General features: G+C 46.8%; 7 protein-coding genes across 7 annotated transcripts; 3 read left to right on the forward strand and 4 right to left on the reverse strand.

Annotated features, from left to right (window-relative positions):
• Nucleotides 1–296: 296 nt before the first annotated feature.
• On the reverse strand, nucleotides 297–3,004 carry F5147DRAFT_838278 (uncharacterized protein; the record flags this gene model as incomplete). The annotated part of the gene is made up of 13 exons (XM_041444145.1): nucleotides 2,931–3,004; nucleotides 2,730–2,874; nucleotides 2,528–2,664; nucleotides 2,396–2,465; nucleotides 2,321–2,345; nucleotides 2,215–2,268; nucleotides 1,994–2,163; nucleotides 1,844–1,938; nucleotides 1,585–1,788; nucleotides 1,379–1,529; nucleotides 1,315–1,328; nucleotides 1,136–1,254; nucleotides 297–1,079 (listed from the first exon to the last, which is right to left on the reverse strand). Exons 1-13 carry the CDS (start codon nucleotides 2,980–2,982, stop codon nucleotides 297–299), a joined length of 2,019 nt encoding a protein of 672 aa, XP_041290831.1. The 5' UTR covers nucleotides 2,983–3,004.
• Nucleotides 3,005–3,314: 310 nt separating this feature from the next.
• F5147DRAFT_762085 (uncharacterized protein) lies at nucleotides 3,315–5,636 on the forward strand. The gene is made up of 7 exons (XM_041440569.1): nucleotides 3,315–3,433; nucleotides 3,482–3,495; nucleotides 3,524–3,675; nucleotides 3,721–4,140; nucleotides 4,196–4,393; nucleotides 4,443–4,872; nucleotides 4,926–5,636. Exons 4-7 carry the CDS (start codon nucleotides 3,768–3,770, stop codon nucleotides 5,416–5,418), a joined length of 1,494 nt encoding a protein of 497 aa, XP_041290832.1. The 5' UTR covers nucleotides 3,315–3,433; nucleotides 3,482–3,495; nucleotides 3,524–3,675; nucleotides 3,721–3,767; the 3' UTR covers nucleotides 5,419–5,636.
• A 28-nt stretch (nucleotides 5,637–5,664) lies between these two features.
• Nucleotides 5,665–7,046, reverse strand: F5147DRAFT_264393 (P-loop containing nucleoside triphosphate hydrolase protein). Its single transcript, XM_041428930.1, has 4 exons — nucleotides 6,860–7,046; nucleotides 6,705–6,782; nucleotides 6,552–6,653; nucleotides 5,665–6,499 (listed from the first exon to the last, which is right to left on the reverse strand). The coding sequence occupies exons 1-4, from the start codon at nucleotides 6,869–6,871 to the stop codon at nucleotides 5,882–5,884; spliced, it is 810 nt and encodes a 269-aa protein (XP_041290833.1). The 5' UTR covers nucleotides 6,872–7,046; the 3' UTR covers nucleotides 5,665–5,881.
• An 876-nt stretch (nucleotides 7,047–7,922) lies between these two features.
• On the reverse strand, nucleotides 7,923–10,700 carry F5147DRAFT_264398 (kinase-like domain-containing protein). Its single transcript, XM_041428931.1, has 12 exons — nucleotides 10,592–10,700; nucleotides 10,410–10,533; nucleotides 10,283–10,342; nucleotides 10,025–10,219; nucleotides 9,937–9,967; nucleotides 9,849–9,886; nucleotides 9,579–9,800; nucleotides 9,301–9,526; nucleotides 9,073–9,244; nucleotides 8,941–9,023; nucleotides 8,802–8,881; nucleotides 7,923–8,742 (listed from the first exon to the last, which is right to left on the reverse strand). Exons 1-12 carry the CDS (start codon nucleotides 10,615–10,617, stop codon nucleotides 8,083–8,085), a joined length of 1,917 nt encoding a protein of 638 aa, XP_041290834.1. The 5' UTR covers nucleotides 10,618–10,700; the 3' UTR covers nucleotides 7,923–8,082.
• A 635-nt stretch (nucleotides 10,701–11,335) lies between these two features.
• F5147DRAFT_579917 (uncharacterized protein) lies at nucleotides 11,336–13,642 on the forward strand (the record flags this gene model as incomplete). The annotated part of the gene is made up of 11 exons (XM_041431512.1): nucleotides 11,336–11,598; nucleotides 11,664–11,776; nucleotides 11,844–11,908; nucleotides 11,961–12,117; nucleotides 12,172–12,319; nucleotides 12,378–12,569; nucleotides 12,617–12,680; nucleotides 12,733–12,851; nucleotides 12,904–13,044; nucleotides 13,100–13,163; nucleotides 13,217–13,642. 11 exons carry the CDS (start codon nucleotides 11,336–11,338, stop codon nucleotides 13,640–13,642), a joined length of 1,752 nt encoding a protein of 583 aa, XP_041290835.1.
• Nucleotides 13,643–15,843: 2,201 nt separating this feature from the next.
• Nucleotides 15,844–16,895, reverse strand: F5147DRAFT_703889 (uncharacterized protein). The gene is made up of 3 exons (XM_041437868.1): nucleotides 16,654–16,895; nucleotides 16,379–16,430; nucleotides 15,844–16,330 (listed from the first exon to the last, which is right to left on the reverse strand). The coding sequence occupies exons 2-3, from the start codon at nucleotides 16,428–16,430 to the stop codon at nucleotides 16,197–16,199; spliced, it is 186 nt and encodes a 61-aa protein (XP_041290836.1). The 5' UTR covers nucleotides 16,654–16,895; the 3' UTR covers nucleotides 15,844–16,196.
• Nucleotides 16,896–18,130: 1,235 nt separating this feature from the next.
• On the forward strand, nucleotides 18,131–19,964 carry F5147DRAFT_838283 (uncharacterized protein). Its single transcript, XM_041444146.1, has 6 exons — nucleotides 18,131–18,387; nucleotides 18,441–18,560; nucleotides 18,611–18,697; nucleotides 18,752–18,820; nucleotides 18,887–19,275; nucleotides 19,326–19,964. The coding sequence occupies exons 3-6, from the start codon at nucleotides 18,626–18,628 to the stop codon at nucleotides 19,822–19,824; spliced, it is 1,029 nt and encodes a 342-aa protein (XP_041290837.1). The 5' UTR covers nucleotides 18,131–18,387; nucleotides 18,441–18,560; nucleotides 18,611–18,625; the 3' UTR covers nucleotides 19,825–19,964.
• The last annotated feature ends 1,000 nt before the right edge of the window (nucleotides 19,965–20,964 follow it).

The raw sequence follows: 20,964 nt of genomic DNA on the forward strand, positions 1-20,964 counted from the left end.
ACTCTCGGCGTTGGTAGGCTTTCAATATTTCAACCCTCATCTTTCTGTGAAGCACGCCTCACAATCGGCGGCTGCGGGCGGAGTGAGGGAGGAGAATGTAAGGGTCAAATCTTGGAGGCAAGCGAGTCAGTGGCAAGGAGAGTACACTGCCGAAATTTGAAGTCATGTCTCAATCTTTATGTCAGTTTAAATTTCAAATATCTTTCTCACATTTGGTACGACATGCTCCTAAATATTATGTGTAAACCATTCGGTAGTAGGTGGTCAATAGTAGTACGATATTCCATAGTAGTAGGTTAATTCAAAAGAGAGTGAATTGTGATAGCGGGAGTATCACTCATGTGAATGTTTTCCCGACCTTCGGCCCATTGTGGAGGTTCGGCCATAATATGATGGTCCATAGTATGAATGGGGGAACTCATGTGAATGATTTGATGAGGTTCGGCCCATTGTGGAGGTTCGGCCATAATATGATGGTCCATAGTATGAATGGGGGCACTCATGTGAATGATTTGCTGAGGTTCGGCCCATTGTGGACGTTCCGCCATAATAGTATGATAGTTCATGGTAGGATTAGGGTGAATTATGGTAGCGGGAGTATGAATGGGGGCACTCATGTGAATGTTTTGCCGAGGCTCGGCCCATTGTGGACGTTCAGCCCATTGTGTGTTCTCCCGACGTGCGGTCCATTGTGGAGGTGCAGCCCATTGCGTGTTTTCCCGACGTTCAACCCTTTGTGTCGCATTGATGCTATGAGATCTTATCACCCCAACGATGCTATCCCGATCCACGCGGTCCAGGATGGACAATTGCCTATCACAAGTCTGAATCCAAACACGAGCCTGTGCTCTAATTGGGGAGGCAAGGTAGGAAGAGACCGCGAGCTTGATGGCCCTACGAGTGATTTTCTGGTGTCCTGACACGAAATAAAGTGTCTGCGACACAAGCGTTAAGTTGACGATGTAGGACATGATGTGTCGAATCACTGGCGCGAGGCTGAAGAAGTGTCGATGTCCTTTGGTAGGTCCAACTTCGATCATTTTTGATATCGATTCCCTGAACTTTCGGTTGTCCAAGTACTATGCATAAATCACGTTAGGGCGGATGCGAAGACGACAAATAAGATGGTCGTTACATGATGAAGGTCATAGAAGTTCCACACATTGATGATGTCGTCATGAAGTGCATGTAGAAAATCCCACATCTTGGGCTTCTTGAATATTGCGCAACAACATGAAAATGTCTTCCGATATCCTGCAAGACAAGAAAAGTTAGATTATATTCAGTAATTATCAACGCGAAACTGGGACAGACTTTTCTTGGCAATCCTGACACTACGTAAATCACAAGATAAGAATGAAACAAGCTCAAGACTTACTCGAATGATGCCTTTATTTTGAGTTCAGGATCCACTCGTTGAGCAGCTCGGATGGAAATCATCACCGCAGCCTTGGACGCAGAATGCTGAGTGACACAGTTTTCAGCTATCTGAACCAGGTGGGTGAGTGTCTTCTCATAGTCTTCGTTGGCTGGAATATTGCACTTCAGAGGCACGCATGAACTTGATGAAGTATTGGTACACACTAGAGATCGCAGCGTGGCTAATATTAGACCCTGCAAATTTCTCTAGAGGTCTGATGCAGATATTCTGCAGCTCGGTTTCTGCGTTCTTCCTGGCGAGTTCCTTGATTTTTTCATTGCTCAATCCTTTGATAAAGGTTTTATCTAGAGTTAGCTGTATGTGATCAACGAGTCTATCGTATTTAGTAAGAACGACAATGACGGGAACTTTGGCAAATTGTGAGCTCCAACGTAGCAGAGAGATAGTTATCGATTCACTCACCGTTTCCCAGTATTCCACTACGTTTCAATGTCAGAAATTCTTTCGTTCTCGTGTCTAGCAAACGTCTGCCTGTACGCGGTGTCTGAAGGCAGAGCCTTCCGTGTATTTGGTCAGTCCATCGTAACGGAATGGTCGAGATAGAATCCCTACCAAACAGCATGCAACTGATGTTCCGGAGACATGTTCCTCCGACGGTCAATGAAATCTCGGATTGTTTCGAGGTTGTCCCTGAGTCCAAAACCTTTGCCACCGTGGAGAACAAACTTGTCGTTCTGAGGTGAGATGAACTCATGATCAATGCTGGCCCCGCGCAAATCGATCTATTGAAAAGATGAGTAACTGTGCTCGCTGAAGCGTCGCGTTCAGCCCACCATTTCTTCCACTCCAAATACGTCGTTGATCAATGATGACTTGCCGACGCCAGTCTGTTAAACGCACGGCGTCAGCAGTGGCCTGAGATCGGATAAAGCCAGATACCTTTCCTATCACCAGAATTCGGAACCTTTGGAGTGTCAACCTCAAGAATGACACTTAATGATCATCCTGACTCACCGAGGAATAGTTGTTGTATTCCTGAAAAACTGGACGTCGATTTTGATTTTGTTATAATACGCAGTGTAGTCTACGCATGTGTGGTTGAGTTCGTGAGTGACGAGGGTAAGAATGCGATGATTCTTGTTTCACCTTGTCCTTGGCTTGCACCATACGCACAGAAGATGTCATCTGGGTTGAAAGAAAAATCTTCGGTCTTCCTACTATACCATACTTTCTTGTCAAGGCAATCCATATGTAAGGAAAAATTTTCCTTATGAGAAAGCACCCTAGAGCAAAAGCACAGTAGCAACTTAGATGAGAACCGTGACATGTGTTGGGGTCGAGTACTTACCAGGGTGGAGAAAATGTCCATCGAAATCTCTTTTTTCTTTTACATCCAATCAGTGGCACACTCTGCAGCACACTGCGTAATTCGCCCATCCGTACTTCAGCAAACTCTATATCCATTTTTGACTTCTTGAAATTGATGGTAATACCTATTGGATATATTTAGCGCAGTTGATGATACTACTTAATAACAATAATCGAGTACCAGAGATGTTGAGAGGACAGGGAACCGTTGAGGCGTGAGGAGTATTAGCCATGCTGATTTGATTTAGGGAAACTCTGAGCTACTGTAAATTTATATAGAGGTTAATAAGCGGCGGCCAAGGCCCAAGGCATCAGCGCTTCAGCTGTGGTACCCAGTGGATATTGAATGGAAACCTAGTAATTTGCTCAAGGGCCAATACCCATTGCCCACTGAATCTAGACGCTGACTTCGGGCTGGGTAGAGTCAATGCCGGGTTGTAATGATTGCGAATTGTAGCGGCAGATAGAAGCCTACGATTGGAAATAGTGAAACATCGGCTCCTAAATTGGCGCCTTGAGATGACGCCCGCTACTAGTCGGAACATACCGTGATACCGTCACCGTCCCCAAAGTAACGTCCAATAATTAATGCGCTCACGTCTTCTTCTACCTCGTCGAGATTCTAATCCAAACTGCATCTACAATTAATAGGGTACGGTTGATGGATTGCAAACACACTGGAAGGTAAATCACATAAATCCTGCCTTTGGACATGCGTGCACCTTTCGCCGGATTGGGACAACTGCCGCTGGAGTCAAACAGGGTTAGAACACTGAACAGACGCTCACATATACACATTTAGTTTGCCCGGAGTCTCGTTACCATTCTCAGGAAGTACTTTGGCTCCCAAATCTTGGGAAGAGTAAGGCACGTAGAGGGCCTCACGTATCTTGTTTTCGTGAACGTCGGAACGCTCAAGAGATAAGACCAGCCTATTCTCAGTCTACCCTCATTGTACTAACGCTCGCCAGTAAAATAAAAATAGTGAACAGGATGCTTACGATACGCCCATCTAATCATGCGCTTACTACTTCTCTGCGTCCTCCTCGTTGGAGTCACCCAAGCTGCACCTACAGCAAATACAACAAATACCACTACTAACGACAGTCTTAAAGCACCATCATTCACGACAAGAACCCTATGGAGCATCATTTCTAGCTCCGTTCTCACTATTTTTGCATGCGTCTACAGTGCCATCCACCCCAATATCCCGAGTCCTAAGCACACCAGCCAGCTTCATGGCCTATGGCGACAAATTCGCATGGTGATAATGGCATTGATAGCTCCTGAACTGATCGTCACCTGGGCTATGCGACAGTGGTTCAGCGCTGATCAAGTTACAAGACAATTCAAGGAATTGGGATATCCCAGCGTTCGTCCGGAATCTGAAGGTGAGTCGTGCTTTTGGAAACTCTGCATCTCGCAACTCACTATACATGTTCTTAGAAAAGAAGTCTTTTGGAGCACCTGGAACTGAAAATCGCTTCCTTCTCGACATTCTTTTGGCTTTTGTTTGCCTCTTTCGACTGCTCGCTAGAGGTATATTATCTGTGCTGGTGTCTCTTTGGCGTGTCCTTTGTGCTCCTGTGAGGTGGGCCACACGGTGGATTAGTAAGTCAGAGAAACCCGAGTCTGGTGTGGAAGGTAAGACTGATCCGTGCTCACCTAAATCTTGGCTCATGTGCATCCTTAGATTTTACGTGGACCCAGACGCACAGCTTCTTTGTGCTGATGGGTGGTTTCATGCTTTATGCGAATGGGAAACCCCACCGTACCGCAAGCCGTACACTACAACCAAATCACATTCTCACACTGATACGTCAGAGGCGTATCGACGTCCCTATCCTAACGGCAGACCAGATCCACGACAGGAGCAAAGGCAATGCGATATCAAAAGGATTGGTCATCCTTCAAGTAGCCTGGTTTGTTATGCAGCTCATCACCCGCGCCATCTATCACCTAGAAACCACCCAGCTCGAAGTGGGCACACTCGCTTTTGCGGTTCTCAATTTCCTAACTTATGCTGCTTGGTGGGACAAGCCTCTCAATGTGCAATGCCCACATCCAGTGTACTGGAAGTCGACCAAGTCAAAGTCAATCGTGACGCCAGAGGATGTCATTGGGTATGTATGCGCTTCAACAAGTAGACCGCTACTGATTACTATGTACGCTTCAGTGTCAGCGAAGAAGATAAAATCACTCAGTTTGGGGTCTTGGCTCCAGTCTTGCGCCCATTCCTAGAACTGATAGGCTTTCCTGGTATTCCCCCATCTCGAGAGCTCCAAGTTCCAACGTTTGATGGTAGCATCGAACTCGAACAACTGCACAAACACGTTCTTTTGCTCGCTGGATTGCTTATGGCAACTATATTTGGCGGCATCCATTGTATGGCTTGGTTTTTTGCTTTCCCAACATACCAGGAACAGGTGCTATGGCGCATGAGTGCCGTCGCTATAACTTGCACGCCCTGGCTTGGTTTACTCACTGCACCGCTCCTTGCAGCTCTGGACGCGTCACTTACATTGTTTATCCTGCTCTATGGATCATATATCATGTTATACATCACAGCTCGTGGCGTCCTCTTGGTACTGATGTTCACCACTTTACGCGATCTTCCTCCTGACGCATACCAAACGGTGTTGTGGACTAGTTTGGTGCCGCACTTATAGTTCTTGATCACAGTGTTTTGTAATACACTTCGTACTTATCCAACGATATTTAGATGCAGGATTTGTTTGGTCGACAAAGGACTTAGGTATGCCCAACAGCTATGAATGACGCGATTTTCATGTTCTCCTACCCGCCCAGCAGCTACGTTCTTCGCTGTACAAGATCCATAAGCTTGATTTTTTCAACCTCAATCTCCGATCAAAGGACACAAGTGAGGTGATGCTGTATCCAAGGAAGAGGGCTAGTCTGCAATTCATGACAACTTTGAATAAATTAGATTATCTTAAAAAATGTATGGATGGTGTGGAGATGGCGAACCAAAATGAATAGAAAGGAGTAACACTGACTATATATAAAAAGGAAAGAAACATATACAAGATCATCAATATTTTGACCACGGCGACAACGCGCAGCACAATCCAGCAACACGATTGGACCAACCGTCATTGAAATATTGACAGCTCAATGCGAGCAATTGTTGACAAGAAGATTGTGTAGAGTGTCGCTAGACTCTGCAATGCGACGAGTGACGTCGTCCGGGATGTCTGGGTATTCCTGAAGTGCCGTGACACAAGCATGGTCTGTGAAATGCATGCTTTCTCTCTCAAACCTACCCTTGTTTTCATCCCACCAGCTCTCCATGTTCGGTTCGTTCTCCAATCCTGTGATGACGATGACGATTGGGACCTTCTTCCTGCAGGTCCTAGAGTAAAACATGTCGTAGGTCTGAACGATGGTGGTAAGGCCAGGCATTCTGCTGGACGACATGCAGTACACCAGAAGGTCGATACCATCTGACGGCGACCTAGAGCTCATGAGCCGACGTAGTAAGTTCTTCAACTGTCTTTTCGCCTCCGGATCCGGCACTGTGCCTGCAGGCCCTTCTCCAAGACCCGCAGTATCAAAAAGGACAAAGCTCTGGCCTGAAATATCCACTGGGTAGCGTTGAACACTAGAAGTGCATCCATCAGCATCATTGGTCGTCTTCGCAAGCTGGTTTTTCGCGATAGCGTTGATGATAGAACTCTTGCCTGAGCCTGTTTCGCCGAAGATGACAACGTTTCTTCCCCGTGGGGGTGTCTGCTACATTTTATTAGTAAGCGTGATGCGGTTCAAAATGAAGGACACGTACTTCCATGCTGCTCGATGACGCGTGTGAAGACGGAGGTTGTCTCGTTCCGTCGGTCGATCGAACCACTGCTGGGCTGTGCACAGGTTGACCAGCCACATCACCCTAGAAGTCGACTGAATGAGCAGAACATAAGACATTGGATTAACTTTATACCTCGGCAGTACCGCTCATAGCGTGAGCGACAGGCTGTGTTGTTTTGATACGCTGCGCTTTCAACTTAAGAGTCATGCGCTGATCATTAACAGCCAAACATGATACTTTAGAACTGCTTTTCAAAGACGATAACATTGCTGAAGATGAGAGCTTACTAGACTGTCCATAGTTCACGAGTACTTGTCCGAAAGTCGTCTCAAACGCACCCACAAGCTCAGTATGTCCAGACTCATATGAGGCACAAAGTTCGAGGTGGATTGCCTTTGATTTGCGGGAAAATATGGGCATGAGACAGGGGGGAAACGTCAGAGGGCACCCATGGATAGTGAGGGTCTCGTTCCAAGAAACGCTGCTTGAATCAGTCGTTGCTGCCTTGGTCGTGGTTTTCCCTTGACCATTGGATGTAGAGACACGGACGTAATGGCCAGTGGGCATGCGAGTAGATGAAATATTGGGAAGGTTCATGGCTGCAATAACTGCATGTCGCAGTGGACCGGGTAATATGAGAAATGGGAAATTGAAGAATGTACTACAGTACTTTACCTTCTAGTGCCAAAACATGTCCGCCAATGTTGAACATGGTAAATGCCAATACAATTTCTAAAACAAGCGGATGATGAAGGAGGAAAGAATGAGCGAAGCCGCTACTTAGGCTTTATATCTTTCTTACACTCGTTGTGCAAACATAATGATATGTTAAAGTGTTGTAATGGCCTTGTAATATCCGAATTCTGATCCGTTTGATATGGTCTGCTGGGAGAACTCATCTCAGCATACGATGCATCATCATAACATAGCAGAAAATATTCAGTCTTGTATTCATGAAGTGGTAAACTTGACCTATCATCCTGATTATAGCCTCTTCGTGATCCGTTAGACCGAAACTATCCGAGTCTGTACAGATTCCATTCGATCAGGAAATACAAGTGAACTGGATGTACTTGCGAAAACGGCCTAAGTAATTCAGTATCAAGATTCGAGATGTTTGATGAGCCCGTGCCTTGAAAGTTATGGTTGACGCGGTGAAACTTTGCAGGCCGAGCCCCGCTTGTTCGCATACGTTGGACTTCTAACCTTTAAATCTTGATATCATCGCCCACAACAACGTCAACATTAATCAACACCACAAGTTCATCGTCTTCGATAAGTCTTTTACACCGAGTCGGATCCACAGGTCAGTAATACAGCGCCAATATTACATATGCAGCAAAAGAAAGGAGTTCATTCGAGAATAATGCGCGAGACTGAACATAAAATGAGGCAATGATCATAATAAATCAGGTGGTGAGCATGGCGACGAACTTGAACGTTTGAACATGTAACATACGATACACCACTGTAATCTCCTAAACTCGACGGTTTACTTGCTGTTCGCTGTTCATCCCTTCTTCTTGAACCAGCTTTTGCCCATCGCCGAATCCAAGCTGTTGGCAATTGGCAAATCCGCGTAATTGTCCATGACAAGCTTGCGCAGAATATCGCCCGACTCTGAAATACAATGAGTGATGTGGTCTGGGACGCTTGAGTATTCCCAAAGCGTTGTGACGCAAGCATGACCTTCGAAATACATGCCCTTGAATTTTTTCACATTGGTATCCCACCAGCTCTCCATGTGGGTCTCTTTCTCTAACCCTGTGATGACGACTACGATCGGAAACTTCTTCTGGCAGATTCCAGAGTAGAATTTGTCATAGGCCTTAAGGAGGGCGCTAGTGGCGATCGTGCTGTCCATGCAGTACACCAGAAGGCTAATTTCATCCAACTTGGAGCTCATGAGCTCACGCAACAGATTCTTCAACTTTTTTTCCGCTTTTGCTGCTGATACTGTGTCTCCAGTTCCCATGCGGAGACCTGCAGTATCAATCAGGACGAATCGCTGGCCTGAGAATTCTACTGGGTAACGTTGAGAGGTAGAAGTGCATCCATGTGCGTCGTTAGATGTCTTCGCGAGCTGCTTTTGTGCAATTGCGTTGATGATTGAACTTTTCCCTGAGCCGGTTTCGCCAAATATGACGATATTTCTTTCCCGCAGGCGCGTCTGATATATTCAATCAGTAACCTCTCTTTATGATATTGTGTCTTTCGAGAAGCACGTACTTCGTGGTTGCTCGACCATGGGTTTGGAGGTGGCGGTGCCGGTTGTTTCTGTTCATGTCCTGGGTTGCTAGTCGATCGAACTACTCATGGTGATGAAACATATCCGCCTCGATGCTTGTTTGACATGAATGTAACTTACGAGAATCACTGTCAAACGCCGTGGTGGGATGAGTACTGACACTCTGAAATAATGGCGAAGAATCAGTGTTGGGTGGTGAAGGACTGAAAAATGAATATCAAAACTTGTGAATCTGTGCCGTTCTAGACCTACAAAGATATTTGAGCTCCAGGCTCTATAATTCCATTCGTCGGCTCATGATCAGGGTGGGATCGTAGACTATTAAACGGGTGTTTTGTTATACCGTTGGAATTATTGTGCGAGGAAGCTCCGGGGAAGCCACCCTGCGCATTATCGGGAGAATCGTTAGGTAGGCTCGAAGAATCTTGAAGCTCAAATGAGTGGATAGTCAAAAAAGCACTACGGACTATACAGGCTGACCTGATGAGCAAGGCCTACGCGTGACGAAGTCGAATACTGCATCTGCTGAAGGCCGAAGTTCAAATTTTGATTGCAGACATTTTTGAATCATGTCCCAATCTGAGTCCATTATTGCAGGGTGTCCGTTTGGGCGCTGCGGACTATGACCTTGGCGTTTCAAACCATAGACACGGAATTCCGGGGTTTGACACTTGATCTCAGACCAAGGGTGCTGACCCGAGAGAATCTTGTTCCATAAGTCCTCAAGTGAATATTTTGCGACCAAATGACCAACTCACTTGAAGCATTACACAACCAAACGAGTAGATGTCGGTTTTTTCCAAAGGTAGGCCATTGACATTGACGTCATCTGATAGAAGTTCTGGTGCTGCATAGTGGATTGCGCCTGGATGTATCGATGTTACAGCCAAGTGTGACTGGCCGAAAAGGGGCGCGACAACGGTGGAAAGGCCAAAATCGATTAGCTTCGCCCGGCCTCCCTCGTCAATTAGTATATTTGCCTACAGTTTTATTAGTTTCCAAACATATCCTAGCAGCTCCAGGCTTACCCCTGTTATATCCCCATGCACGACAGGCACAGAGTGCACTGCACTCATGGTAGGTTACCATAACATATTGAGAAAATATGAAACTGACAGTAACGCAGTCCAGCACTGACATCCTCTAGCTTCCAACTTCGAGTCAGTCCTGGCAAATGATAGGATGTGGTGGGAATTCTACTTACCATACGTGAACGGTCCAGCACTGTTAGATGGTTGCGTTTAGATGCAAGGTAGGCATTCAACGTGCCGTTGGGAATCCACGGAGTTACCAAGCTGGGCAACCCTGGCTTCCGTCCAAATCCTGTCACTGTACCCAACAACGGTACAATGTTGTTGTGGCGTAAAATCGTCAAAATGCCGATTTCTCTGTTAATTTTCTGGGTGACCCAAATGGTATAAGTAGCATGTGCTATTATATATGCGGATCTGATATTTCTTACCCTGTGTATTCTCTCTGAATCTTCACATTGATCTGGGTATCTAAAGGCCTTGACTGCAACCTTATGTGTTCAACAATTGGTTGACGTGAGCCAGCGCATAGTAAATGAGTCTAACACGTGAACTGACGATGGCTAAAATACCATCTGCATTGTAATTGCATTTCCAGACATCGCCAAATCCACCTCCGCAAATGTGGTCTTGAGTTGTTCGAGTGATGAAGGGTGTTAAATCGGCTGGTAAAGTCACCTTCCTACACAGTTAGTTCAGTAAAGCAGATACTGCGGGCAGCACCGATACTGCGACCGTACCCCTGACCACGGTCCCCCATGTTCATTCAATTAGCGTTGTCGTGAATGACGGACGGTCAAAGAATGTGGGTTGGATTCAGTTGCTCAGAGTACTCAGTACTAGTCGTCGTACCATAAGTTAAAATAAGAGGATGTACAATTCGGGTTAGTGCGGCACAGCCTTTGATTCACCTCCAACAAAGATCGTCATTTGATTAACTCGGAAATGGGCGACGAGAAAGGAAAGTCCTATACCCTTAGCCACAAGCCTTAAGGCAAGCTCCAACCTGCTCCAATGTTGACTTCAAGCGCGAGGCATTCAGGGACCACAGAATTCCTTTCTACAGATCCGTCACAAGACGGCGCACACAAGGTACGAAATGATCGATATTGTAAACAAAAGGCGTTCCTGAAATGGCTGGTCTAGTACAGGTGGCGATGCTCTTTCAAAGATACCCACACCCGCCAGAACCTAACATCGAAATGATCAAGCTAAGGGAGACATAGGCCAACAGTCCGCATCCCAAAGAAACCTTCGGTACATCCTAATCAACATATTCCTACTAGGTATGCTGGCAATCCTAGGTAACTACCGTTCTACCATCCCTGGCTTTGCATCAATACCGTGACTTATGACAGCATAGCCTCAAACTTTAGGCGACTCATTGCTGTAGCAGGAAATACGCGTACTGCACTCCGTGATTGGCCGCATCCTTCTTCCGATAGGTATATATATCGGCCAGGAGCCGCACAGCAGTCTCCAACATGACTGAGCAGCGCCCCCCACATGCTACGTTTCCCCGGCTATCGCCCAAACCACCACAGTATACTCTTCCAGAGACCTTTAACATTGGACAACGCAGCACGCGACACCTCATCCGCTCATATCAGCTCAGGGCCCATCTTCAGCTTCTGGCAGCGTTTAGTCACCTTGAACAGCGCGTCGGTGCCAGCGAGAACCTTATCGCAGGATTAGAGTCGGACAGCGAGAAACGTTGGGTATGGTTTGTCAATTTGGCTGTTGAACGGTACGTGCTTTACTAGCCTTCTGTGTGCGCTTGCACAGTTTACTCACTGCACTGGTGGAGCACAGGTTTGAGAGGTGGTGTCTGACGATCAAGCAATCTGATACAGTGGAGCAACACTTGCCTCCCATCGATGTCACTATGGTGTGGCATGCCTACCTCCTGAATCCGAGGCAAGTATGTCTCTCATTCCTCATTAATGACGAACTTGACGTTTTTTTGTCATATCCGCAGCTGGTATGCGGAAGACACCACGCGGATCTCCAAGCTCAAACCTCTCGTTCATTTCACTGATTACTTTCCTAACCTTCTCGTAGGCCACATCACTTCGAATAATGTCCCGAGCTCGCTGAACGTTGTGCCAGGCTAACCCTGATCTATTAACCACTGACGCACCACAACATGAACGCGTCTCTACTTGGGAACGCAGAACCAAATCACCGTATGACCCATTCGCATCTGCTCCGGATCTCACACACAAATCTATCGCGTGCCCTTACTGTTCTCGCACTATCCTTTCGCGTATGTCCCTTCTGCCTTCATGGCATGGGAATCCATTCTGACAGCCAGCCGTAGCGTTCTTCAAGCCTGATGGGAAGGGATATACCCAGAGCAACTTTACCATTGACTGTATATGTGCTAAGGCGATTACTAAAGAACTTCTTGGCCTTCACAAGTTTGTGAAAAACATAGTCGAATCGAAAGTGCCTGATGCATATTTGGCGTGGGTGTTGTCCTGCTGACCGTCTTGTATGACATCTAATATGATTTCATGTACATAGTGGAACTCTTCATACACCACGTAGCACCCACAACACTGCACACGCAATCATGATCAAGAAGCGCATCCTCAGCTTGAATGTTATTTCCCAGGAGAACAAGGCAAGTGATCGCACGCACCAGATCTTGACAAACGTCCGGTATGACACTGCGCTCATGCGTCACGCGCTGAACGTACAATTGAAACCAATATGGTATGTCTTATTTTTGCTGCAGTGAATACGTTTTCTCAACTGAACAGGTGGAATAAGATAATGGGTGCCTACACGGATGACAGGGTGTTTTCACTTGATTTGGTCGGTGCTGTGAGTACACCGTCAACGTTGATTATATTCAAGGACCGATGTATGAATATAGGTCCTCCGGCAAGCCTCATTTGTGAAGAAGATGGTCAACCTTGGGTGGACCGAGCCAGGATATTTCGCTAACGAGGTGGACGCAGTGGCACTGCAACATTGTGTAGCTCGCTATCACGCGTACGTGCTTACTTCTTTTTTCTACGGACCACGTAAGAACATTACTCTGCAGTTTCTTAAACATCATGGCAGAGTCTCCTGACTCGTTCTTAGTGCCCACGCTCGACATCGATCTCGGGTGGCATACTCATCAACTCATGGCGAGTCGGTATCAAAAGGACTGCCTCTTGCTCGTAGGACGATTTGTTGATCAGTAGGTGCTGACGAGTACAATACGGGAATACACATAACTAAAACACATTTTTCAGCGATGATAAAGTAGAAGAAGGTCACCTCGCGACCTCCTTCGACCTCACCTGTCGTGCTTGGAACGTAAGCTATTGTCCCTTGGAATTCGACATCTCCATTAAAAATCTAAATATTAGGACCATTATCACGTACCCTACATGCACTGCGGGTGTCCACTACCAGGAGACACAATCGGCCAAAAGCTCCGACGTCTCATCTCCTCTCAAACCACCAGCAACATGCCCTTACTCGCTCCCAAATCTTACGCATGTGCTGCTACGCACCCAAGCGATCACAACGCTGTGTTTGTCCTAAATAACACTTCCGCAAGCCTACGTCATCGGGAGAACCGTATACGCAAGGCAGAGAAAAGGAAGCTGCGGGAAGAGCGGAACGAGAAGGCTGCGGAGAAAGATGAGAAAGATGATCATGACCTCGCATTTTTATATCCTGTGCCGCTGTTTCAGTACTACCCTAGTGGATGCGTTGCTGCTACTGGATCGGTGGTGAATGGAGGTTCGGGGTGTGCAACGGTGAGTGTTGTTGTTGTGTTTGGAGAATGAGGTATGCTGATATCAGGCTTACAGGGAGCGGGCAGCGGTTCAATCAGTACTTCACATAGTGTTGCTGTTTGTGGGACGGGCGGTGGAGTTGGAGTTGAAGGTGATGGTGGACGCGGAGGTGGTGGAGGTGGACGCAGAGGTGGAGGTGGACGCGAAGGTGGAGTTGGAGGTAAAGGCAGGGGTGGAGTTGGAGTCGGAGTCGGAGTTGGAGTTGGAGGGGTTTTTTTCGGAGGCGGAGCTGTGGTTAGTTGTGCAGGCGGAGCTGCAGTCAGTTGTGGAGGTGGTGGTGGCGGATTCAGTTGTGGAGGAGGAGGAGGTGGCGGCGGCGGATTCAGTTGTGGAGGAGGAGGAGGTGGTGGCGGCGGCGGCTGTAGCTGACGTGGTGGCAGCGGATGTGGGGGCAGATAAATCAGACTGCCTGCAACATTTTCTTGATCTTGAACGTCTCTATGCAAGCTCCTGTGGTATTATAAGTTTGTGCGTGGACCAGTCAATCAGGTCAATCCAGACCAAATCCAGACATACGTGATTCCAGAACGTCCTTGAGTTCCCAAGTGAATTCAACATCCTTAATGATAGCTTTCACTATGGTTCGCTTAGTTCTCAAGATCGTGATAGCATCCAAAGGTGAACCATCTATAATATATACTACATAGAAGGACATTGCTTTGCTAGAGATTGTGTCATGTTTTACCAATCCAACACAAAAACAGGCCACGAACCCAGGACGAACCGCAGAGTGCCATGACTGATTGAGCCTGCTGAATCGCTGCTGCAAAGTTCGTACCTCCATTAGCATCCTAAGGCAAAACAGCGTCTAGAGTAATTGGTCTGGAAAACTGACAGTTCTTCAAGTCTACTGGTGCGCTTTCAAACGTTCTCGTGAGCTCAACAATGCTTGCTTGCTTGTCTGTTTTGGAAGTAAGCTACGTTGGACGATATCCACTCGCGAACATGGGCAATGCACAAATTGAGCAGATCATCCATCAAATTCTCAATTCAAAGATCCTCCGGCAACTGATGGCGAGAACCATAGTCTCCCCATGCATAAGACAGAACTTGGAGAGCGGTCTCGCGAGAAGAAGATTGCAGCTCTCTTGCCAGTGAAAATTCAGCTGAAGTATCGGGTATCCTAATCGATCAACTGACAGGTTCTTCATAACGCCAGGTTAAACGCGATTGCAATCAAAGGCAGCAGAAGCGTTCCATACCTTTAGAGATTCCGAGTCAGGATTGACTTCTTGCAGTCTAATGCCAGAGCATTTGTCAACATGGCGAAGAGAAGTTGTGCTTGATGCGAGGGCCTCGTCAACTATTTTTAAGAGTACGCACGTGTCAGAACGCCCCAATCATTTGAGTCATTTGCCTCAGATAACATGGCAATAGAAAGGTTACGCAGACGGTGAACGTTTCAACGAAGACAAAGAGTCCGGTGGAGTCAGGAGCTGGCGCATCAGCGGCAGTACGGTCGGTGATGCCTATGAAGATCGTCGTTGCAGTTTTTGACTCAGTTCATCAGTAAAACACCCGATACCGTACCTTACTATTATAAGCAAAAAGTCATGTTGTCACGACAAAATTGAGAGACATGCCAGGGAACATAAGGAATCGTTAGTTTTACCATGCTTCTTAACTCGCAGCACATGAGTATGCCATGCAGCGTCAGATTTCTAACATTTTCGATGGCAGTACGCACCAAAATACTAGGGAAGGCATTGCTCTTACGTTCGTAAGATTACTAACCCATGATACCGAGGCAAGGGCATCCCGGCGTTGGAAAATGAAGGTATGAATTTTCTCGTACGGTGTCATTGAATGCACAACGACGAAATTTTTGTCGCCGTCCGATGATTCATACAGGGGAGAACTCTTGAATCATCTTTAACGTAGTAAGTCACCAGGACCGGAAGATGCACAAGCCAAAGAAAGAATAGGCACTTACGGTCACTGTAAGTCATTATGATATGCACAAAGCACGCAAGACTAACGCCAATGATCGCTGCAGAACCACTAAGAAAGAAGAGTCGTGATCGGTTGAAAATTCTACTCACTAAACTAACGACCTAGTTTGACGATAGTTGACGGAAGAGAAGGTAGATTAAATTCTGCTGTTAGACATGCGTTAGGCCTTGTCAACTGTCAGACAGAGAGGGGTGTTTGTCGTAAAACAGAAACTTATATGTACACGTACACATTTAGTTGGGACCTGTTCTTCCAGTAAACCTTCGATAGGCTGTGGCGATCGACTTGAGGGTGCCAATGAGTGATACATCGACACGGTACTCCTGGGCCCGGGTGTCTCAAGATGTATGGTTCAATAGTGTAAGCCTGCGAAGGCATGCGGAGGTGTGCGAGGGCGGTAGATGGTGTAATAGCCTAGGGTGGTCGTGGTGCGAGATGGCAAAGAGAGGAGGAGTGGAGGCTGTGGGTAGATTAGCAACTGCCAGCACTAGGAGATGCGAAAAGGCAGGGATACATACATCAACTGCCACTAATATTACCTGCAAGTACACTGCGTGACGGAGCAATGAATGTATTACATTTTCGCCAAGTACTACTGTAAGCTAAATATCGCAACGCAGAGGCTGATATAGATAGCCCATACTAATCTATATCTCATGTGTGCATGTGACCCGGTTTGCGAGATCGAGTGGGACAAACTTGTGAATTGCCAATACCAATCCAAAACTATAATTAGCCGTGCTGGGACAACCGGTAGAATGGTAAACCACTTACTAAAGCAGATGGGCCTGAGCGCCAAGGCGCCAAGTAGCCAAGGCCTAATCATAAAAGAAGCAAAAGAAGTTAGAGTAAGCAAGGTACAACTGAGCGCTGAGCGCAGGGCACAATCCGCTCAATATGGATTTGGGCGAGATTTAGAACCGACCAGAATAACATAGATCTAGAGGCCGTAAATAGAACGTAATGGATTTGCATAAAACAAGGATATTTCTACCCATCTAGATCGAAACAAATGCACGCAAATATCAAGATCCAGCAGGAGAACCACACCCTGCTCAACATCAGTTGCCGGACATCAGATGGATGTAACCTTATCGACGTCGTCCGGAACCTACTTCTGAGTTTAACAGATGCGTCAACAGAAGGGAGAAACAAAAGTACGCACTGACACTCGACAGTTACCCAGTAGTTCGACCCGATGGTGTGACTATACGTGTCATAAATGAGTGGTTTCGATCAAAAAAGCAGCGCTAGTTAGTACTACATACCCATGAAGAAAATGATGATCAAACTTGCAGCCTTGATAGCCGCAGGTTTCAAAGCATCTTTCCCTTGGACAGGTATCGCTCATTAACAACGCACGCAGCTCCACTGCTCATCAAGGCCGAAGAGCCCATCGAAGAAGTTGGGACCGTGACGTATGCAAGAGAGCTCACGGCCTCTGAGACATGCACAGCCGGTTGGCTATTGAAAGCTAACGGGGACAGGTGGGTGAGACGACAAGCTGTTACGAGGTTGCGTTCTGGTCGAAAGGACTTGACGGAAAAAACAAAGGTATTTGATGTAAACTCTAGGGCGAAATTGGGCTGTGAAGATATTGATAAGAAAAATGTTCAGTACTTACTAAAGGTCCAGGTGTACTGATTTTGAACATTCGAAAACTAAATGCTCGATTTTGTGCAGTGTTCAAGTTTGATGCTGTTCATGGCTCGTCTTGAAGGGCTTGGCAAAATTTATGATGAATTCAACTGAGAATCTGAGATGCGAAGGCGATAAAACGAATATAAACTGGGTGAATTGATATTAGTAGGTGGCGTGTAGTAGACTGTAGTATGGATCAGAGCAGGAATTCGGTTCTGTTTACGATTGTTGTTGCCTCGCTGGGATAGAATGGAGCTGAGACGACACAGCCCATCATGCAGCCATATGCATCACCGGTGATCATCGATGCACATGAGCATATCGATCACCCCTGCAGTGATGTGTTGATGATTGCATCACACAATGAAGAAGCTCGATGGGTTTCAACCGCCTGCAGAGACATCTTGCCATCTACCTCTGTCGCTGATGATCAAGAAGGTATGACAAACGCGTGCTAGAAGTCGATCCATCATAGACATATGATGCTATCATAGTGCTGATTTATCTATTCATCAGATATCATTGTACCAATTGGAGATATTCAACATTCCCGGGCCAGGATCATTGTGAACCTGTGCCAAATCTGTGCGGTCATCGGAATTCTCATGATGATTAACGTCTTGTCAAGCCCAGTTGCGGCCTCATTCTACATTGTACTGCCTTGAATTGACGCCCGCTAGTAAAACACAAATAGTGAACGGTAGTATGCATACTGATGCAACAACAAACTCCAAAGTGACATCCAATGATGCGCTTACTACTGGTCTGCATCTTTCTTTACTTCGTTGGAGTCATCCAAGCTCAGGCTACACCTAATACAACACTGAATGCAACTGATGATACTACTGCACTCCCGACAGCCTACGGTTCTGAATCGTTGACGACCAGAACCTTATGGACCATCGTGTCCAGCTCTGTTCTCACTCTGTTTGCGTGCACATACAGTGCGATTCACCCAAATATTCTGAGTCCCAAGGACAGCCCCCATCGTATCCTATGGCGACAATTGGGCATCATAATAATGGCACTTATCGCTCCTGAACTGATCGTTGCATGGGCTATGCGCCAGTGGTTCAGCGCACGCTCTGTTACAAGACAGTTTGAGAAATCGGGGTATCCCAACATTCGTCTCGAGTCTGAAGGTGAGTCTCAATATACACGTCCCCAGATCATGGGTCCATAGAAGTATCTGCAGAACAATATACCCAAGGTCACCAACTTTATACTCTATCTCGCACCTCAAATACATTTCCTCGTAACTCGCCTGCTTCTCAAGATCAAGATAGCTCCCAGGTTCTCTTAGCGCATCCTGAAGGTGAACCATCATTTGTACTGGTCTTCCTTCAGTAGTTCATAATATTCTAGCGCGCACCTTGAGACATGAGGAGACTCGTGCTCTTGCGAAGCCATTCAAAAAGTTGTTCAAGACTTATGTTTCAGAGCCATATGAAGGTAAGGCCGATCCGTTTCTCTCAAACATACCTGATGTTTGGTGAGCATCCTTAGATTATGCGTGGACTCTTGCAAGGCCGTTCAAAAAGATGTTTAAGGGCTATGTTTCAGAGCGATCTGAAGGTAAGCCGGATTCGTGCTCGCCTAAACGTTGACTCATGCGCATCCTTAGATTATACATGGACTTAGACGCACAGCTTCTTTGTGCTCATGGGTGGTTTCATGCTTTATGTGGACGGGGAACCCTACCTCACACTACGGTATAATGACATTCTCGAACTGTTGCGTAAAGACTGTATCGACTTCCCTATCCTGACGGCGAACCAGATATACGACAGAAGCAAAGGCAATGCGATATCAAAAGGATTGGTCATGCTTCAGGTGGCTTGGTTTGTCATGCAGCTCACCACCCGCGCCATCTGTCGCCTCGAAGTCACTCAGATCGAAGTGGGGACACTCGCTTTTGCAGTTCTCAATTTCCTAACTTATGCTGTGTGGTGGGACAAGCCTCTCAGCGTGCAATGTCCGCATCCAGTGTACTGGAAGTCGACTGAGTCAAGGCCAGAGGATTACATTGAGTATGCACATGCCTTAACAATCATACCATTGCTGATTATATCTGTCTTAGTCTCAGTGACAGAGGCAAAACCACTTCGTTTGGAATATTTTCTCCAGTGCTCGGCCCAATTATAGAACTGATAGGCTTGTTCGACGTCCCCACATCCCTAACACTCCGAGTTCCAACATTTGATGGCAGCATCAAACTCGGACACTCGGACAAAATGGTCATTCAACTTGCTGCATTGAGTATGGCGACCATATTCGGTGGCATCCATTGTCTAGCCTGGCCGTTTGCCTTCGTCACACATCAGGAACGGCTCCTCTGGCGCATATGTGCCCTCGGTATAACTGGCACACCCTGGCTTTTCTTTTTTGCGACTTTCACATTCGATTCAGCAGGTGCGGCAGTTCTGATATTTCTGTATTTCTTGATTGGTTTGGTATCTATCGTACTGTACGTTACAGCTCGTGCCATCCTCTTGGTGCTTATGTTCACTACTTTACGCCATCTTCCTGCTGGAGCATACCGGGCGGTAGATTGGGTTACTTTGGTTCCGCACTTGTAGTTCCTTGTCATGGTACTTGCGATACATTTCATACTTTTGCAATGACATTCAGATGTAGCGTAGTGGACGATGGACCTAGGCTAGGTAGTAGGTAGTACACCCTTGGTACACCCAATCGCTATGACACCCGACACGATCACATGACCCTCACGTGTGACGCGAAACGAACAAACTTCTGCTAACTTCTAAGTCTCGCTCGAACTTGCTCATCACCATGGACGGCAGCGAAATAGGGCTATCCGGTATGCTGTGGCTCAGGCTGATGCGAGGGGACGACCGATGAGCAGGCAGCAGGATTTCCAATCGACGAGAGATCAACTTTGCTTTGCACGCGGAAATCGTGTTTATCCTTTGACTTTGAAAAGGAATGTGCGTGGCTTATAAAAGTAGACCGACACCTTTAGATATAATCGGCAGGCTTTCGATCATCGTCATCTTTGGCGAAGCACGCCTCACCGTCGATGGCCGCTGTGGAGGGAGTGAAGGAGGAAAATGTAGGGGCCGTATTCTGGAGGATGCGAGTCAGTGATGAGGAGAAGCTGGTGAGTACATGTCTTTCTGTCTCATACTCTTGAATCTTTCGGAATTAGGAAGTCGGATGTGTGGAATGAGCCCTTTGCGAGCTAATGCAGGTACATGTACGTGAAAAGTACGGGAATTTATTGCATATCACGTCTGCTCCTTGGATTGTATGTCAATATGGGGCGGATATGTATCCCCTTTGCCACTTCCTGGCGTGCTTGTCTTCCCCGGTTTTCCCGACGAGCCGATAACTCAACCAAGCGCATGTTGCAGATATCGAAAAGCACGGGAATTTATTGCATATCACGTCTGCTCCTTGGATTGTATGTCAATATGGGGCGGATATGTATCCCCTTTGCCACTTCCTGGCGTGCTTGTCTTCCCCGGTTTTCCCGACGAGCCGATAACTCAACCAAGCGCATGTTGCAGATATCTCGATGCTGTACATGCACCCGTTGTCCTGGCCTTTCTGCTCGAATTCCACCCCATTCAGGGGAGAACTCTTTGACATAGCGAGTCACAAGGACCGGTGAATCTGCATGCCGAAGGAAGCATAGATGGTTATGGTTACGGTCAGTCATTATGATGTACACGAAACACGCGCAAGACTGACAGAGA

This window comes from Suillus discolor, assembly GCF_016758755.1.
Source record: "Suillus discolor strain FC423 chromosome Unknown F5147scaffold_41, whole genome shotgun sequence".
Lineage (NCBI taxonomy): Eukaryota > Fungi > Basidiomycota > Agaricomycetes > Boletales > Suillaceae > Suillus > Suillus discolor.

What these genes read in the sequence shown, in the direction of transcription:
- F5147DRAFT_264393 (XM_041428930.1), bottom strand. An exon ending in CTATGAGCGGTACTGCCGAG is followed by an intron (nt 6,654 to 6,704) that starts GTATAAAGTTAA and finishes GTCGACTTCTAG; the next exon opens with GGTGATGTGGCTGGTCAACC. An exon ending in CGTCATCGAGCAGCATGGAA is followed by an intron (nt 6,500 to 6,551) that starts GTACGTGTCCTT and finishes AAAATGTAGCAG; the next exon opens with ACACCCCCACGGGGAAGAAA.
- F5147DRAFT_703889 (XM_041437868.1), bottom strand. Translation starts at nt 16,430, where the DNA reads ATGATTAGGCCTTGGCTACTTGGCGCCTTGGCGCTCAGGCCCATCTGC. An exon ending in GCTCAGGCCCATCTGCTTTA is followed by an intron (nt 16,331 to 16,378) that starts GTAAGTGGTTTA and finishes GGCTAATTATAG; the next exon opens with TTTTGGATTGGTATTGGCAA.
- F5147DRAFT_762085 (XM_041440569.1), top strand. Translation starts at nt 3,768, where the DNA reads ATGCGCTTACTACTTCTCTGCGTCCTCCTCGTTGGAGTCACCCAAGCT. An exon ending in CGTTCGTCCGGAATCTGAAG is followed by an intron (nt 4,141 to 4,195) that starts GTGAGTCGTGCT and finishes ACATGTTCTTAG; the next exon opens with AAAAGAAGTCTTTTGGAGCA. An exon ending in ACGCCAGAGGATGTCATTGG is followed by an intron (nt 4,873 to 4,925) that starts GTATGTATGCGC and finishes TGTACGCTTCAG; the next exon opens with TGTCAGCGAAGAAGATAAAA.
- F5147DRAFT_838283 (XM_041444146.1), top strand. Translation starts at nt 18,626, where the DNA reads ATGAGGAGACTCGTGCTCTTGCGAAGCCATTCAAAAAGTTGTTCAAGA. An exon ending in TGTTTCAGAGCCATATGAAG is followed by an intron (nt 18,698 to 18,751) that starts GTAAGGCCGATC and finishes GAGCATCCTTAG; the next exon opens with ATTATGCGTGGACTCTTGCA. An exon ending in TGTTTCAGAGCGATCTGAAG is followed by an intron (nt 18,821 to 18,886) that starts GTAAGCCGGATT and finishes ACATGGACTTAG; the next exon opens with ACGCACAGCTTCTTTGTGCT.
- F5147DRAFT_264398 (XM_041428931.1), bottom strand. Translation starts at nt 10,617, where the DNA reads ATGAACATGGGGGACCGTGGTCAGGG. An exon ending in TGCTGGACCGTTCACGTATG is followed by an intron (nt 9,968 to 10,024) that starts GTAAGTAGAATT and finishes CGAAGTTGGAAG; the next exon opens with CTAGAGGATGTCAGTGCTGG. An exon ending in TTGGTTGTGTAATGCTTCAA is followed by an intron (nt 9,527 to 9,578) that starts GTGAGTTGGTCA and finishes TTATGGAACAAG; the next exon opens with ATTCTCTCGGGTCAGCACCC.